We start from the raw sequence: 19,001 nt of genomic DNA, 5'->3' as shown, positions 1-19,001 counted from the left end.
GAGGTAAATAATATGATTGTTTGGCTAGCTTTGAATTGGGGCATTGGATATTACCATTCATATATATTTGCATCATTTATTCCAACCTTTTTACATTTCATAATCTAGAATTTAAACTTTTTATTTTTTATATTTATTGAAAGTGTAGTAAATGACGGTATTCTGCAACAATAATTAATACATTTTTCTTAAACATGACTGCCAGACTCGTGGCCGCATACTCAATACATAATAATTATACGTCTGTGAATAACTAAAACGTGTAGTCAGAGGGATAAATGTAATTATTATTCCGTATATGCAATACACACAGGTCATCGGCATTAGCATGGAATCGTTGATAGCAGAGTGTGGTACACAATTTGTTTCTGAAACATGTGACATATTACCAGTCAATACAAATTATACCAACTACAGGCCTGGTGAGTCATATTTGATATAACGGATTTACCTAAGTAATAGAAGGAAATCGTGATTGTTGCCTTATTTATACAATTATACAGTTGCTATGCACAACTTTAATACATCGGACAAGTATGACGTGAGGTGCCTGATAAACGCCATGTTGTTTATGCATCATTCTCATTTACATAGTATGAACCAGGGCTCAGCATATTGACGTATATATAATATAATTCGACTGCTGGTTGCAGTAATGTCCGGAATCACTATTGGATTTAAAAGAGAAGTTTTGGTGAGTACAATTCTGCAAAAAACAATTATCAGTAATAATGAAGGAACGCGTACCTATAAGAAATAAATTATTCGAACATGTAAAAGTGACATTCAAGTAACAAGCATTCAGTCAGCATGCGCGTCTTATCGCAGTTAGAGTTAAACCTATCACCCAAAAAATCGCCTGTGGTAAATTGTGCCAGAAACGACAGAAATCGCCTAATTTCCCTCAAATATAGGTTTCTCCTGAACGATTCAGACAAGAAAGTAAAACACTCTTGTGTAGCAAAATGTTCCCACAGATAGACATATTGTCTATTGTTCCGTCAGTCGAAATCAAGATTACTAGAAATTGGATCATTACAAATAATCTTGTTTTAGTCAGAAAATTTAATATGACACAATACTAAATATGAGTAATAACTAGACGCCACCGAAAAGGTCGGTTAGTATTATTATTTAAGTTAGACACGGGCTGGCTGTAATATATTTCAAAGTGCTTCGCAACATCCTTAGCGTACTTGTATTAAAAACATATCCGAGTATAAGTAAGTAAGTAACAGTGTATGTACGTGACTATTACATTTATAATAATTTGATGTCAAGTATTATAACATTACAATGTTATTTTAATATGTTATCATAATATATTTGTGTGACATTGGTCATTCTGTAGTAGCAGTCAATAACAAATGTGAATATATTGATTATTATACAGTATATGATATGTTCCAGTGTAAGAGCTGTAACAAATTTGGAGGGCAGTTGAGAAGTTGTAACAACACGAATACTGAGATGGGATAGCCGTGTTACAATTGCATAGTATGCGATGATCAATGGCATGTAGCAAAGTTGTATTTGGGTAAGTCTAATAATTGTTGAAACTGCATTACGAGAAGGTTCATATATAGATTTAAGTGACTTTTCTTTGGCTGTATTAGTATATCATGTTCCATCGAAAGCAATTCTTAAGTTCAGACGTTTAAGTGAGAACAAACTAAACAGTCCACTTCAAGAATGTATTATACGATTTGTTAATATATTCGATGTGTTCAAGTTGCGTAGGTAAATTCTATGTGTTTGTGCAAATTCTGTTGTTACACAGGAAGTTATACACGTGTCACATCTCGAATACAAAACTCTTGAACCAAGAGATATTATCACTGGTTACCCAGTCTCGAGAGAGTGAACACAATATTGAAAAAAAAAACATATTTCTCAATGACCATGCTTTACACAAACGTTACCGAGTCAAATAAACATTACGAATTACTTCCAACTAAATCGAAGTGTGAAGCAATAGTTGCAATAATCCATTTAAATTTATTATGCCGGAATACCACGGGGAAATCAAAATAATTTATTTTGATCTATTTCTTGGTTACAGGACACACACAGTTTTGTGCCAATTTGACGTTATACGTATGGTATCTGTGAGGGGGAAAAACTTCTTCTCTCGGGGTTCTCCACACTGTCAGGGGGGAAACTCGTCTCGTCTCTCTATCGCGTCCCCTTGAGGTACGGGATCGGGAAAGTCACTTTAACTTTACAGTCAAATAAGGCACACACAACGAAATACGTTTCAACTCTCGTCTTAGTCGATCTTTTGGAGCACTCTATAAGACACAGCGCCCTGGGGAAAAGTCCCCAAGACTCTCATAAGGCTGAACCAAGACTCGCCCAAGACTGGACTGCCTCAAGGCTCGCCCCTGGACTCTCTCGGACTGCGTCTGTCGTGGAGTATTCGCCAAGACCAACTCAAACTCTCTTTATTCATTTTCAAAACTCTAACCAATTACAAAGCAGTAAAAATACTCTAAGGCGTAACCTTCAATCATAAAGCCAATCACACTAAGTACTGAATACGTCATATCTTTTGATTAATCGTTCACTACATTAATAACTATGGATACCAACTGTCAGAATGAGTAGTCTAAAAAGCGGCGGTTATCTGGTAATTAGTTCCGAATCACTGAGCTAAGTTCCGTCCAAAACTTCAAATAGACCTAAACGATGACAGACATAACACAGCAATTCGCTAATAATCAGCTAATTAAGTCGGTTAACAGATACGCGAAAACAAATTCATGACATATCTATCTTATGGGTCGAGTAGAATTACGATCAATTCCACGGATATTATAATTATATACACAGTATATGTATATACATATAATGGGATCAACCAGTATTGCGTCATGTGTTTTATTTTACTAAAAATCCGCCATTTTATTTTCCTTCACTCGGTGCAATTTATGTGTGTGTTTGCCTGTATTTACGTTATTTCTACACAGCGCTTGTCTCTGTTGGGCAATGTTGTCCTCAAGAAAAGTCCTACCTCTAGTACGATAATTTTGAACCTTGAATACATCCCTTATATACTGATATGTATATAGTGTTATACTACTTGCTGTTAAACTTAACCAACCTGAATATCGACAATAGTGGGTATGTCTACTAGGAGCAGCATGATAATAGTTATATCCTTCCAGTGAAAATGAATCCAAAACAAACACTTCACCCTCGAACATATCGCACCGACGTATGTGTCTTTTTTAATGCTAAATCAATTTCAAATGAATGTCATACAGTAATTCTCACTGAACAAAAGAATTGGTTGGGTTGTCTTGTGGATTCAGTATCAACTTCTATTAGCGTTTCTAAATAGAAATACATTGGAATACACAGCGTGATAATCCCTAATTAGGATTGCCCTTTTTATTCAAATATGTAATATGTTCCTCTGCATGATACGAGGTCAAAATAACATTCCTCTCCAAACGATTTGCTTTGTTCGGTGGCCACGTTAATCATTCATGGGCAGTATATATTGTAGTCCAGAAATGTGTAGCTTGAAAGAGTTACAATACCCATAAACTACAAAAGCATTAATTGGTCTATTTTGCGATCCTTGGATGCTAACAAATTTCACTATTATATGATGAACGAAACAAATTACAAATCAGTTCATCGACTGAAACATATGTCACATTACGACCTCGAAAAGGGATTATATTCATCACTGTAAAAACAACAATTTACGTTTATTAGAAACCGACGCAGCCATAATCATTTAAAATTGCAGAAAACGTTTCATATTAAGAAATAAAAACCTTAGTTCTTGCAATTCCAGGTTTCGCCTTAGTCACTCAGAATTTTCCGTTGTACTATGTGTTTACTGCACGTTGTCGTACGAATGTCACGTGGTTATTCTCGATGAAATAAACATGTATAGCTAGCTACATTCAGCTGTCGTATAGAAAAATAACACTCGTCGAGATTCCTATTTATCTTCCGTGGTAAACTTTTATCTTTGTTGTCGGGTGATCCAGACTAAAGAACACGCAAACAACTACTACAGCATCTAATTATTTTTAGTTGGACGTAAACTGAGTGACTACATTCAAGACCAGTATGTTCTGGTATATTCTCAAATCTGCTAAAAATACATGGCATAAATTTCTAGAATATACTATCCCAGGAAACATACATCTAATAAATAAAATATCTGAAAAAGAAAAAGATACAATTATATTTCTGGCAATATATATAACTATATATAACTTTGAACATGCTTTTCGTTCCTCAAATAATGTTCCATTCTGTCCCCACTTCGCATCAACTGTTCGTAATACCATACGTTACGTAAATCAGTGCAATAAATGATGAAAGAAATGATATACTTTTTGATGGCAAAACAAATCTTGTGGTCCTCTCGCAGTCACATTAAATATCTACTGCAGAAGGTCTGATAAACAACATTGTTGACTGTACAAATTATAATAATGAAATGGTTGTATGTGTGGTGTGGTGTGCTGTAAGCGCAATGCGTGTTTTTTTCTTTTGCGCAGATAAATCACATTTATTTCAGTAAGCTTTAAGCTGTACGATTGTGTCATGTTGGTTTAAATGTAATAACATATGACACACATATAAAAATATGATACTAGTCGGGTTTGATTCGTCATTTCCTTTTCAATTCTGGGACAAAATAACAATTTCTATTTCTTAGACAGACTGGAGAAAACTGGTTAGTTTATTTTAAAATTATTATTTTATTATTTAAATTATTATCATAATGTACGTTTTGAACAGAACGCAGATCGGGGTGTCACATGGTGTAAGTTGGGGTTTTTTAGAGTTAGTAATCGCTTGGGACTGGACTAGACTGCACTGTGCCGTGTGTTCATCCATATGTGATGCTGTCAGCTTGAATTCCAGTTTTCCCCATACATACGATAAAGTAACCAGTTAAAACAACGTTATTGTGTGGCTGCCTTCGCTTGATCGATTGATGTAGACTCAGTTGGTTTTGTGAAAAGTATTTTCTTAGTAGTAGCGGTGTTGCAGCACCGGGAAAGATATAGGCAAGGTAATTCAAATGCTGCCTTATAATGCAGCTACAACTTGTATTGAAATCTATAGTCATCGTCCTCCCCCGTTTATGATGTTGATTTCCGTGTCCAACATCCCTTTACCTTGTATTTTAGCTATCACAAAGTCATTTGTCGTCATACTCCTTGAAATTCCCATAGGAGAAATTGCGTCTCTTGCAAGGGCTGTACATCCTCTCAGAAATCCTCTTCTCCCTGTTGGTCCATGTATGTCTCCAGTAAATTCAATATGAGAATAAAAACACTAAAATATTACGTGGCATTGTTTATCCTATTTTTACATAGTCATGGGCCTACCGAAAACGTACGTTTCATCTAGCATGCGATTACAAGCCTCGCTGATAGCTGGTATTACCATTGGTTTTATAATAGGAAGCTTGGTGAGTATATTGAAGCAACGGTAGATCAATATAAACTAGAAATGTCGAGCGTGACACTGCACGGACAGGGGAATGAGATTTGTTCTATGTGGTTAGGGATTTAAAGCATCATGTTTAACAGTTTGATTGAGAAAAGACGAGCAAAATTAACACATATAAAGGGTTCATCAAACGTTCTACCCATCACCATGAAACGATATATTCGCAGTAATAGTTTGTCCCTCTTACAATTGCCTAACTTCAAAGCCAAAACAAAGTTAATTTTGAAACTGAAGTACCAAACGGAAGCATTCTGTATGAAATATAAATCTGTTCAGTTGCAAATATATCTCTATCAGTGTAAGGTTATGAAATTATATATCCTTATTTTTAAAACAATATCTCCAAATTACATAGTGTCACATACATTTGTTGTTCACGAATTGCATTTTTTCTTGGTATCCTCGTAATAACCTCATAGTATATATATTAATAATATGAAAACACATTTTATGCCATATTAAACAACAAATGCTTTTAACAGACATTTTGGGTAATATAATTTAATTCAAGCGAATGTATAGTGTTAATAATGAACATATTTATTTGCTAACTAACTGATATTGAGAATTACTGAGAACAAAGGTAGTGGTCACTTATATTCAAATTTATCATTTAAAATGGAGATGACATTCGACTCCACACATAATGTAAATTTTATTAAATTCTTTAATTTGTCTCAATATCGAAAAAACAACAACATAGGTTTGATTGAAAATTTGCAATTCGGCAATTAACCACTCACTGTGAGCATATATTTATACAAACCACACTTCTTTTATACCGTTCAGCATACTACGGAAAACCATTTTTTTCCGGATGTGGTACACATTTGTGGAATAATTCAAATACTTGCTGCGGCACATTAGCAAGGCAGCAAAATGGGAGATTTGATTATAAATTTGATTATAAATAATATTTCTGGCTTTCTAGTGAAAATTTAAATGTTTATTACTTTGTTGGGAGTATGTTTCAACCGCAGCCCCCAAATCCTGGGAATTACACCAGTGCATCGTGGGAAATGTAAAGTGAATGGTTCGCCCAGTCGTTTACTTGATTCACAGCTGTTATAATTTCACCCGGATCATGCCACTATGCATTACGCTATTATCCGTGCCTCATATGGGGTCAGCTCTGGTACTGACAAATATGTGTCATTCATTGATACAACCAAACCAAACTGCCTTTTTCAGGGCCATCAAAAAGCGAACTACCTTATATTATTGTCTATGTCTTGCATCATGGAGCTCTTTATTTAGTTCAGTGCTTGCACAAAACAACGCATCGTCATAAATAATTGTGGTTTATTTGAATGACTTAAATAATTTAGTTATCGTACAACGTTTGCCATAATGTGTCTTGGCGGCTAGGCAATAATGACGTTACGCATTGTGATAAAAACAAGGCGCCCACAATATATATGAATATATAAGCGACTCGTACTTACAAAAATGTCTTTAAGACGGACACGCTTACATATTTTCTCAGAGTACGTAATGTTGTCGGACACCAATTACTACCGTAACACCTGAGCTGAGCGGAGCGTCCACTCACCGTAGTCAACAATGATGGTTATATTAAGTGTGAAACAATAATAACATAGTAATTTCATACAGAATTTTTAAGTGGAGACCAAAATCTTGATTTACCGTTAGCCTTGATATTACATATACAACTAAGAGGACCAAATTTCAAAATTGAAGGTTGACTGTGGCAGACAAACTTGCGAAAATACACTCCTCAAATTACGTCAGCAATACGAGGCACGCAAATTTGAATACATCGTGTTGGCTGGCGAGCTCGCAGAGGCAAATTTGTCCAACTTCATTACTACGACATCTAGAAAATATTTAGCAACAAGAATGAAAGCAACTATTTAAATATTATGGTGCGCGCAACTTACTGGATCGGGTTCACTCTATCTGCTCGAGCTCGTAACTTAGCAACTAGTTCTGGATTCCCCATTCCGTTCAGCAGGAGAACACAGTTTATCTGCTTATAATAGTATTAGCGCCATTTTCCAACTGATTAAGGCACACTCTCACAAGATATATATATATATATATGTATATATATATATTATAAACTCAGAAAAGATCACAGATAAACACGTTATATCACCTACTGAAAATCGATATATTTATAAATGCGTCATTTCGTCAATACGACACAATAACTAATCATTTTGTGGTCCGTTTATTTTTTATGCACAGAAAATTAATTTGAGATATTAATGTTATATCGCAATGCCTACCCTCACGTTTCCCATTTTAGATCTGTGTCCCACTGAAATGGGCAGTTATTGTGTTTTTTTCTGAAAATGATTACTCGTATCCAAGTAAATTTTGGATATTTCTCGTGTTGTAACCACGCCCACTTATCCTGAAATGGTCGACTGTTTCCGGATTTCCGACGCAAAATGTGAGAGGAAGTCATACCCCTGAGCCGTAATGGTACTGGTAATCATTCAGTATACTTTTAAACGATATACATTTGTTTTCTTTTTTTTTGTCTATTTTTTTTTTTATTTGAGAGAGAGAGTTTTAAGATGTTGTGTTGTGGGCAGTTGCAGTGAAACGTATAGTCATAGTGTAAGTAAGTAAGACTAGCCCATGATCACCGAGGCGGATTTCAGAAGAAGGAGAGAGACGTCCGGCAAGTGTTTCAAATGAGTTGACTTTTTTTCGATCCTGATCGTCCCTTAAACCATTTAGTCCCTGTTAAGTAAAAGCTAGCAATAATTTTGACAGTGACACGAAAATGAAGCTTTGGACAAACAGGAAATTACACAGCCCTTACACACTGCTAATTGTTTTCATTTTCGAAGGCTAAAAGTTTCTGAATTGTATTAAACACTATGTAAAGACATTTCGTTTTCGACACATTTTATTAAATTTATTGTTAATACATGTCTTGTTAAACACATAACATAGTTTGTAATTTCATTCAGCTTCTTTCAGTCATAATTTAAGAATTATTATTAATATATTTCTGAATTTTCCTGCGAGGTGTTTTCAAGGTGCTCCCCAAAATGAAAGAGTTTAACAATGTCTTTTTTGCTCTGTATGATCGGCTCACTTTGGTCATGTGTTCCGCTGTTGCGGTCATATTGGTATGCACGATGGCTACTAGAACAGTTGCTAGAATGGGAAAAGCAGTTGAAAAGAGTGATGGATATGTAATTGTTGAATTTGTGTTTGTGTTAAAGATTGGAAATACTTTGACAGACGACTGTTTGCGTGTGTTCATGCACAGAAATATAACACATGTATTTCTATCACGTTATTAGAATCCTTTGATACGTGAAAAACATAGTCCAATAGATCAGTATGTGCGTCTTACACCGACAAGGAAAACGGCGGTTGCACAGATTAATTGCAGCGAAGTATGTCCACAAGAGGTGAAGAGCGAAAAACCGAAACCCGTGATTGCCAAACCAAAGAAAAGCCACGACCAAATAAAGCCAGTGAACACAAAAGTCGTCTGCAGTGAAATATGCCCACAAAAAGTGATACCACCTTCCGTGACAAAAACAGAAAGTAATAAACATACGAACAGTGACATGTATCCATACAACAAATATAACAGTTATGGAATGGAATGGGCAGCAATTGTTGACGAATTAGAATGGTCTAACTCCCATCGAACTGGAAAAACGACAAAACAAAGAACACCTTTCGATGCCGATGAAGGCTCCCTTGGAATGACATCACCAGAAAAGACAAGGTATGTGTCATAAAATTGTGTGTAAACAGGGAATTGTAATATGACGCAAACACTCCCGAATAGAGCAAATGGATTTATATTGTTGACAAAAAGGACACAGCTTTAACAATCACAACGCGGATACACACAATATATATCAGATATCTCAGAGTACATGCTTGTGACTCGTCTGAATATGTGACAAAACAGTTATTATTCAATATAGAACTACATTCTGTCCTCTGCTGTCTCTGGAATATTTAGAATACATTTTATAAACATATCAAAACATATATTGAATTGTTATGAATAGCAGAAAGGACAAATATTTTCCATTAGGTCTGCGAAATTTATCATATTTATATATCAGCACAAAGAGGCTTATAACTTAGGTATTCATATTCCAAATTATGCAGACAATATCTGACTATTCAAAACGGCATCAACACAATCTCAAATGGGGAAATTATTCTTGTGACTTGTTAATGTTGTGAACTTCTGTTTAGACAAGGCAAATCACACATTCAAATGATTCTGATAAACTAACAGGCGTTGAATGTTGATAGTATATGTGCCAACACAGTATGTCAGCTCTAAACACTTGTCACATGGTGTGGCAAGATGTCTTAATAACACTTGTTTCAATAAATGGGAGTGTGCCTCTAACTTACATTGGCAAAATAACTAATTACTAATTGCAGCATATCTTGATGTCATTTTGATAATCAATATAATCATGAAGATCTAAATAGTTAATCTTGTTTTTATCATCTACATCTATTTTCCAAAATTAGAGTCGGTGTTCCACAGAATCAACCAGAGAATTAGTACACTCCCTCAAGATTTGATTATTGTAATATTTTTCTCATTGACACTGTATAGTAAATAGCACAATATATAATTTAATAAATTACATGAAGTGCGTAATATAACGTGTATTCAAACTGACAAGTACACCACAGAAAACACTCAAAAAATAAGAAACAATAGACAAAAACATCACAGTCCTACAAAACAAACGACCGACAATAAATCCACAACAACAAAACGAGCAACCGACAAGCACCTTGCAGCACATAGTCGAATCATTAAAAGAAAGATATATGGATATACATGAAGTGTTAGCGGTAGGCAAAGACTACACTCATACAACATCTGACATCCGGTGATATTAATGCTATTTGAGATCACCACCATATCATATTTGAGCGTGAACGCATTATATCAACCTAAAACACTGCTTTGCCTTAAGTTCATCCTCAGCATAGTCTTATCATGTTTTACGTCGCGGTGTGGGATTTAATATAGCTCTGGGTTTTAATGATTCACATACAAACTATGTTGCAATTGATTGATTATTTAATTGTATGTTCCAATTAATATCCTATTGAACAACTTGTCACCAGTGTGTGCACCATTATTGTTCACATCACTTCTATTTTCATATTTTCAACGAAACTCTAAGGTGGTCTATTCAAACAGACTTAGGGAGAGTAGTTATGCAATGTTGTGAGAGCATTGTGTGTTAACGGCCAACCATGGTTCGAATCCCATGTTGCACGTAATCTTGTGTCACCTTAGAACTGATGACTTTGGATATCAAGTTCAAAATGTGGCTACTGTTCTAATCTATTTTTTGTTTATGTTTACAGAGTGAAGTTCTATGACAAGAAAGCAATCCAGAAAGGGAGCTTCATCCATCTAGTTGTTGAGACATTTGACGAAAATGGCCGTAAGAGAGACAAAGGTGGTGATTATTTTTCATCCGTTATGTCAAATATTAATATGCAGAAAAGCACAGCGGGTCGTACAGTCGACTATGGAAATGGGACATACTCTGTATATTTATATGCAGCATGGACCGGAAAGGCTGATATCACTATTGCACTAACTCATACCAGAGAAGCTATCAATTATCTAAAAGATGTTCAACTGGTCCATGATCTCTTACGTACACACATGACTTACAATGATAGTACTAAAAGTGAAACGATCGAGTGTGGTCTTATCACTGAAGGAGTGTGGACAAACAAATGTGAATACAGCAATCCCAACGCTATGGGAGACACAAAAATCATCTGCGATAAACCAAAAGGTCTACAATGCGATCAAGTACACCATATGCATGGTTCAGGTAAAATGCTGGATGACATTATAAAAAAACAATCTGAAGGTTATCAATACCTATTTAGCAGGTAAGAAACGGCATGGCATGGTATGGCATGGTATGATTACGGTACGGTACTTTATAATATGATATGTGGTTCTGTTTATACAGCATGGCGTGGATTTCGTTTGTACGTTCATTCCATTCGTAATAACATTATAAATTTATAGTGCAGTTCAAATTAAGAAAACAAATGTATCATGGCTTATAAAGAGGGAAAACTGTAAACTGAACAAATTATATTAAAGTTGAAAAAAAAAACAAGATTCACAACTGTCTTATAACCGATAACTCGGGAATGTATAGTATGTTGGGCCAATGCTCTGATAACGCTAGAAGACTGTTCAAAGGTGGCCGAAAGACGCTTGACAGTCAACAGAATGGGTTGGCAGTCGATGATTTGATAGACCAACATTTACAAAACACTTACACAAACGTCTCGACCAGAAGTGTACGCATCGACTTTCTCTAGTTAGCCCAGTATTCTACTAGTCTTGCAATGTCCCCATAAAAAATATCAAAGAATAATGTGAAATGCAAGCGTGCGAAATTTCAGTTTCCACGCGGTTTCTAATAAATTATCGAGACGAACCTAACTCCATTTTTGATCTTATCACTGATTGGTGTTTTATTAAATGGCCATGTCAATCATTGCATCACGCCCATTACCAATGCCGCAACAGGTCGTCTACCAGAGTAATACGTCCCTCAATTATTTCGCCATAAACACAGTACACTCTCATGACCTACTATTTTATTGAAAAAAACACCAACAATTAAACATTACACTGTATGCAAGTCCACTTATTGGAAATTACAGCATAATATACATGTTGCAATGAAGAATGTGCAATCATACTGTGCAATTATATATTGACTCGTTCCATTTGTATGATATTGGACCACGGTTAATTAGCAATTCGATACAGGCGGCTTGAGCTATCACCTTTTTATTACTGAAAGTTGCAGAATTTAATCATGCCCGGAAGCAAACTGTTACCAAATTAAAATATATTTAAAATACACTTTGAAGACAAAAATACAATTTGAACACCGTCTTAATGTCAAAAATTAGACAATAAGGAAATTTGAAATAGCTTATTGTCTTTATTTCAGGGTACTACTTATAAATGCATAATTGTGTCTATTCAGTCTGTTTTCTCATTGAACTACACTACTAACATGAACACATTGCCAAAGAGACACTTTTGACGATAAACAGTTGCAGTCAATTATATCCTACAAAACAACACCAATTATGCAACTCCATAAATTGAAAGAGAGGGCGTTAGAACAATCAGATACATATGCTTAAAATTAGCTGGTAATACGTAGATTTGAGAGTAACGAATATAACAAATTCGTTTTAAATCTACCTAATTTGAGGCATTGACAGAGCTATTATGATCAAGATGTGAAATTAATGGATTCAAAACATATTTCTAACACATTTGTGCTCGGGTAGTTGGTAGAGTGGTGACATTTGCTACATTGATCAGTGCGTAACATTTGACGATGTATTAATTACCTTGTCTATACAATCGCACGATAACTTGGAGCTTCACCATGGGCTCACTGTACCTTTTTCATTTTCACTACATAAAGACAAATTTGCTAAAACGTGTCAGCAGCAATTCTAGTTGTTATTTGTATTATTGCATTACTTGTCTGTATTGAAATGTTTGTGAGATATTTGTGAGTGAGTTATCATAACAGTTAAATGACAAAGTTGTAAAAAACTTGTTAATGTTTTTCGTGCCATGTATGTGTTTTCCACCTCAATTAGAATTTGAATCAAAATCACAGTGTTACATAGACATCCACAAAAGTATTTCCTTCTATACATCTTTTTGCAAGGAATGTTTTGCTAGTATTTCAAACTGATACCAGAATAAGCACGTTTAATTTTGTGAGTGGAATGTTAGTTTTGATACATTTAGAGTGAGTACTTGGTTTGGTAAATCTTCCATTGTCGTGTATATATGTATATATAAAGTGTTTAATTATAGCAGGAGACCTATACTGCAACACAGTAATAATAAATTAACATTACATTTTGCGTTTTGCAGGAGATATACTAACGGGATTATTCACGGCATGCCATTATCAATAAAGATATTAGGTTAGTACATGGTTTAGATGTGTGTGGAGATGTAAGCGCCCTAATTAACATGTATTCTTGATTAAATTTTTACTTGGAATAATCGTGCCAAACGGCGTATATGTTCAATCACCTTATGCTGTATATCTGCTGTGACATTATCGTCAAATCCAATTGAATGAGAGTAAAAAAACTGTGTCGATATTACGAGACACTATTCAAAATCAGTATATTGGAGTAAACAAAGCTTAATAATATAGTATTGTGCAGGTGGGTTTAATACTGATACGTATTGTTTGCGCAAACACAATATGTCGAAAGAATTGACGAGTGTATATGAATGATTATTATATTCACCTGGTGAAAGTATACAAATTTTATTGCTATTTGTGTAAGGATATGCCCACATTGATCCCATGATGTATCACACACATTCCCCATTTGAATTGCATATTTGATAGTTATGTTGTCGTTAATTTTTCAGATTCTAAATCACCTGAATTAGACATACCTCTGTGTGGTCCTGATCTACCCGTTCCTTTATCAGATGGTTACTGGGATGATAACAATACATTTGTTCCTCTGGTGTGTCGTAGCAAGCAGTGGTCAGTCGAAGAAGCTGACAAATGTTTGTCGGATACAGAGTTTGTAGTGAGCGGAGATTCTACAATTTGGCAATTTGGCAATATAATGAACCGACATTTTCATAAGAAGTTTGTTAATATTATGGTTGTGCCACGTTTTGGAGGTCCTCCTAGTTATTTCTGGGATTTGATACTTGAAAGTGACTTGATGGACACTATCACAATTGAAAAATGCCGTGCTAAGACTCCCGTAGTTGTACTCAATTTCAGTTTTCACTATGGAGTGTGGTCTACTCGGTCTTATTTACAACGAATCTACCGCGCCAAGTTAGCAATTGATAGATTGATAGAAAGATGTCCCAAATCCAAAGTAGTGATTAAACTAGCACATGCCCGGGACAACGTTTACTTGGAGCAATCTATCCATAGCAGTAATTGGATTTTTTATAACATGAACAGAATGGTTCGTCGTGTATTCTGGGGAAGTGGTGTGATCTTTCTTGATGTATGGGATATGGCACTTTCTGCCCCTTACACAAATACAGTTCATATGGCTAGTCAAGTATTATTCCAAGAATTACATTTGATGTTTTCCTATATTTGTCCCCACTTAGTTAGTTAGTTAGTAAAGTGAGACACCAATACAACGTATATCTTAATTTCTTTGGCATAACACATTTTATATTACAAACACAACGTAAAGACATATCACAAGATTATTGGAATGAATGATTATGCTATATATGACAGTTTGTTGTTCTGTTGACTTGCTGTTTAATTACCAATTGAACGCTTTAGTGTTAGCACAAATGGAGCTATGTGCATGTCAGTAATACCACACAAATTGTTGATGGAATTTCAATACAAATCTCGGGTGATTTGAGTTTCGTTCATTAATAAATCTTGAGCTGCTCTTCTTTGGCTGATTTTCATAGTAAGTATTGTTCGAGCCCGACTAAAAGCTAGCAACCATAAACGCTAATTGCCATAATACTTTTAAAATGTCTAATGTCATAATGTTTCGCCCCTGCTCAAGGTAATTATTGAAGGATGTTGAAAGTATCAAGTAAAAAGTGGTAAATTTATTTCCAACCACATGGAAATATGTTTCTTCATCATATTTTATCATTAACGCGTTTGACTGTTTTGGCAAAACATTTGCATCCAAATTGTGTATATATATTCGACGGAAATACATATACATTGTCGCATCAGATGATAGCAATAATAGCAATTCATTGTTATCATGTAGAAATGTAATTTTTTGTCTTCATTACCAATGTATAATATAGGTGAATAGTTTAATGGCATTCACTCAGTAAAGACACGTTAGGTACAACATTTATGTCATTTGAACATTTTGAACTTGATGTGAATGTTCAATGTTTGCACCAAAGTACAAACAATAGCTATACATGTATGATCCGGTTCCGGAATGACAGATTTGCTTGATTTTGATAACTTTATAACATTAAAATTACTGCAATTCGGCCATATTGAATCTAATCATTAAAGCAAAATAAGCACCAGTTCTTCATTCGATCTGAAAAACGAAATGACGACAGACATGCTGCAATATTCTAATGTATGTAAGGAAGTATGAACGAAATCCGTCCACAAAATGGCCGAGATCTGATTCAAGAAAGCAAAAATGCTCGATTCTGATAAATTTTAACATTGAAATGACCATCAAACTACCATCCGGAATTTGATCATCAAGCAAATCTATGTACCTATGTATGACAGATTGTGTGACTTCATCGGTCATGGCAGGTCAGAAATTATTAAAAACAAAATTGCCACCAGTCGTCCATTTTGAATCTATCTGAAAAGAAAACAATCTGCTTCAAGGTCTAATAATGTCTAACGTGTGACAATAAATTTATGTTTCTACGATTTGCTGTTAAGGAAGCCGAGTTTATTAAAACTAATAACCTCGAGCAGAGAAAGCAAACATATTACATTTTTCCAAATACCATGTTTCACTACTCAAATAAATATAAAACATTGCGTAAATTGATTATGATTGAGAGACGGGTATATTCTGTAATATTTTAATATTTTACCCAACACTATACAACACAAATGACAACAATAATCGAGAAAACAAATGTGAAGTACACAACATAGTCAAATCAATAAAAAGTACACTATAGCTTCTAATCAATAATCATCGTTTAAAATGAAATTTCTAAGTACATTTTAATCTCGTAAATTCGGAAAGGACACAATGTTCAAGAGAATCGTAACGTATGAAGTTGACATTTACCTTTTTCACTATATATTACTTATGACATACCATTTGCATAATGGTCCTATGACTATTAAACGACGTGGAAAAGTGGTGCGTGGCATTCTAAAAAAATGATCTAAATCAAAGCCAATGTTCAGCACATAGGAACTAGATTTCATCCTATGTGACAGACACAAATAATTTTAATTAGACATCATTTGTCAATGAAGAATAACCCCTTATTATTTCCCTAATTATCACTGTGATATTCGTTGACTTTGAATTATTGATTCTATTTCATTCAGTTGTTATTCAGTGCGTTTTCGAATTTCTTATATCGTTTCATATATTATATATCTTATATTATTTGTTTTTACGATAGCAGACGCCATTTCAAGGCTATTTTTTTATTAACCAATACTAGCTCGTAGCACTGTATACCAATCAACACAAAGCCCGCTAAAATGTGTTACGGTGGCTGGTCCTACTATTCTGCTATAAAATGCCTGGATACTTGTCTAAGCATACGTAACCTTTTCGAGTGATGAGTTATATGATATCGTTTCCTGTTGCTTTGATTGAAAGTAGCTTGACTTACCCGATCTAGATTTACGTTCATTAGAGTTGAGATAAGTGTGAAAATCTATTCACAAGTCCTCATTTATGGTGCAAGAGACTAGCATTGAAATTGTGAAGTTATGGCGCCCAAACCGTCGATCACCGAGCCCATGAACAAAAGAAAGATGAAGAAGCTTGTTTACATCCCTTCAAAACTATACACAATAGTTACGATTTCAAGGACGACAATGATGCAGCCTAAAGAGCAATCACCGTCAAGAAAAGCTACCTCAAAACGCAACTCGAGCTACTCTTCACAGCAAACCGAATGTTAAATAATATCCTTGATGTCGAACACAATCTCGTCATCAAAACACTGGATTACGAACAGCACATCTGTGACCGTTGCAAGACCGTCCTGCAGTTCATATAAAAAGTGCTGAAAGCCCATCGAAAGCCGCGGATTCAATTTCAAGAATCACTTGTCACCTTTCCAATTAGATACCGATCGGTGCAGCTTCTGAAGTTGGGAATTACCCCATTCCAAGGAAATACACTACGACGGCAAGAGTTTCACGATACTCTCAAGTCCGCAGTTCGTGAAGATGGACAATTATTGAACGTGTAAAAGCTCACATATTGAGCAGCTTTTTTTACGTCAGGAGCCTAAAATCCCGTATTCAGAGGATCCAATATATATCAACCCCCAGTTAAACGCGTATTGTTAAAAACAGTATTCCTACAGAAGAAGATAATTACAAGCCACAGTTTTATTCGATGAAAATCCTACCTACATAACGTTGGAATGTGCCACCAAATTAAACATTAAAGAGTTTGACAAACCCAATTCTACCTTTAGAGATATCAACAAACTATATGTAGCATACATGCTACAGATATACTGTGCCCCTGTGTTATACATTGAAAACACCTTGCTAACCTACACATTTAGCAAAATTATAGATCTCACAGTCAGTATCAAACGCCACATCCATGAATGTTAACACATTAATTGATGCAGATCGTTACTGGGATTTTACTGGTAAAGGAATTATTTATTATTATTTCTATTTTCTGGGCCTTTACACGGCAGTCTACAATCCAATAACATAGTTTGGACATTCCATATCACCACGTAATCAACTGCAGAAAGACTTGACAATTCAATCAACTCCTACTGGTAACAAGAATACGAGATGAGATAAACCACGATGAAGCCTACAGCAAATTTCAGCATTATTCTGAAAATTGTGTGAACACTCAATTACAGAGAAAAATAATCATGAGCCACTTCCAACAAACTGCGAGTTGTCCAAGATACACACTCGACGAATGATTGAATAGTTGCCAAGTTGGCCACAAGCGTGTTGGCCACATATGACAAGGTCATTTAAGACAAGCTGGATAACAATTACAATGAACCGGTGCAAATGGAAAATATAAACAAAGAACCTTATCTACCACACCAGTCAGTTAAACGCATTGAATTTGCCTTCTCTCTGATACACATTGTATATGACTGTGAAACGAATACCCTTTGTTAAATAGCTGTCTCAAAACAGGTCCTCTGATCTTTAATGATCTCAACGCCATACTTCTATGGTTTCCCGCAAACCCAGTCGCACTCATCAGTGATATTGAAAAGATGTCCTTACAGATTGGACTCACCAAAGATGATAAACAATATACTAATGGCTATCCGACTGACGATTATAAATAGCAGCTTTATTACATACCAATTAAAATCGGTTTTATTTGGAATTGGGAAAGTGACATTCTGGAGGTCAAAACGACTAATGGACCAGATAGTGGACCCATGTTACCTAAATGCGATATCATTAGCTATGCTGTGGCCTAGTATGATGTTACTTTATCGTACATTCACATTCGAGCCAAACTGTTTATACAACGCTTGTGAAACTATCCAAAGAGCTTCAGTGCCGTTGGTCCAAAATCGGCCTCGCTCTACAAGAATCCACAAATATTCGCATTTTGCGTAAATATTTCCCTGATATTTCCACCTGAAAACGAAATTTAAATCCTTCTCCAAAACATTATGAAAAGCTTACAGTGCAGTGATTTACACTCGGCAAAACACTCGTACTTTGTTTGTCATCATCAGAAGACGTTCCAACGTGATTAAACAAAAAACTTTGACACTACCC

The 19,001-nt window shown here is 35.2% G+C and overlaps 1 protein-coding gene across 1 annotated transcript; it reads left to right on the top strand.

Annotated features, from left to right (window-relative positions):
* The first annotated feature begins 4,641 nt into the window (after nt 1-4,641).
* LOC102803464 (NXPE family member 3-like) lies at nt 4,642-16,065 on the top strand. The gene is made up of 6 exons (XM_085498964.1): nt 4,642-4,705; nt 5,355-5,449; nt 8,778-9,214; nt 10,846-11,388; nt 13,430-13,482; nt 13,946-16,065. The coding sequence occupies exons 2-6, from the start codon at nt 5,357-5,359 to the stop codon at nt 14,665-14,667; spliced, it is 1,848 nt and encodes a 615-aa protein (XP_085355090.1). The 5' UTR covers nt 4,642-4,705; nt 5,355-5,356; the 3' UTR covers nt 14,668-16,065.
* Nucleotides 16,066-19,001: the final 2,936 nt, after the last annotated feature.

The sequence above is a fragment of the Saccoglossus kowalevskii genome, chromosome 1, assembly GCF_978046115.1.
Source record: "Saccoglossus kowalevskii chromosome 1, keSacKowa6.1, whole genome shotgun sequence".
Taxonomy (NCBI): Eukaryota; Metazoa; Hemichordata; class Enteropneusta; family Harrimaniidae; genus Saccoglossus; species Saccoglossus kowalevskii.
The sequence above is the reverse complement of the archived record's forward strand: the minus strand, read 5'-3'. Positions and strand labels throughout refer to the sequence as shown.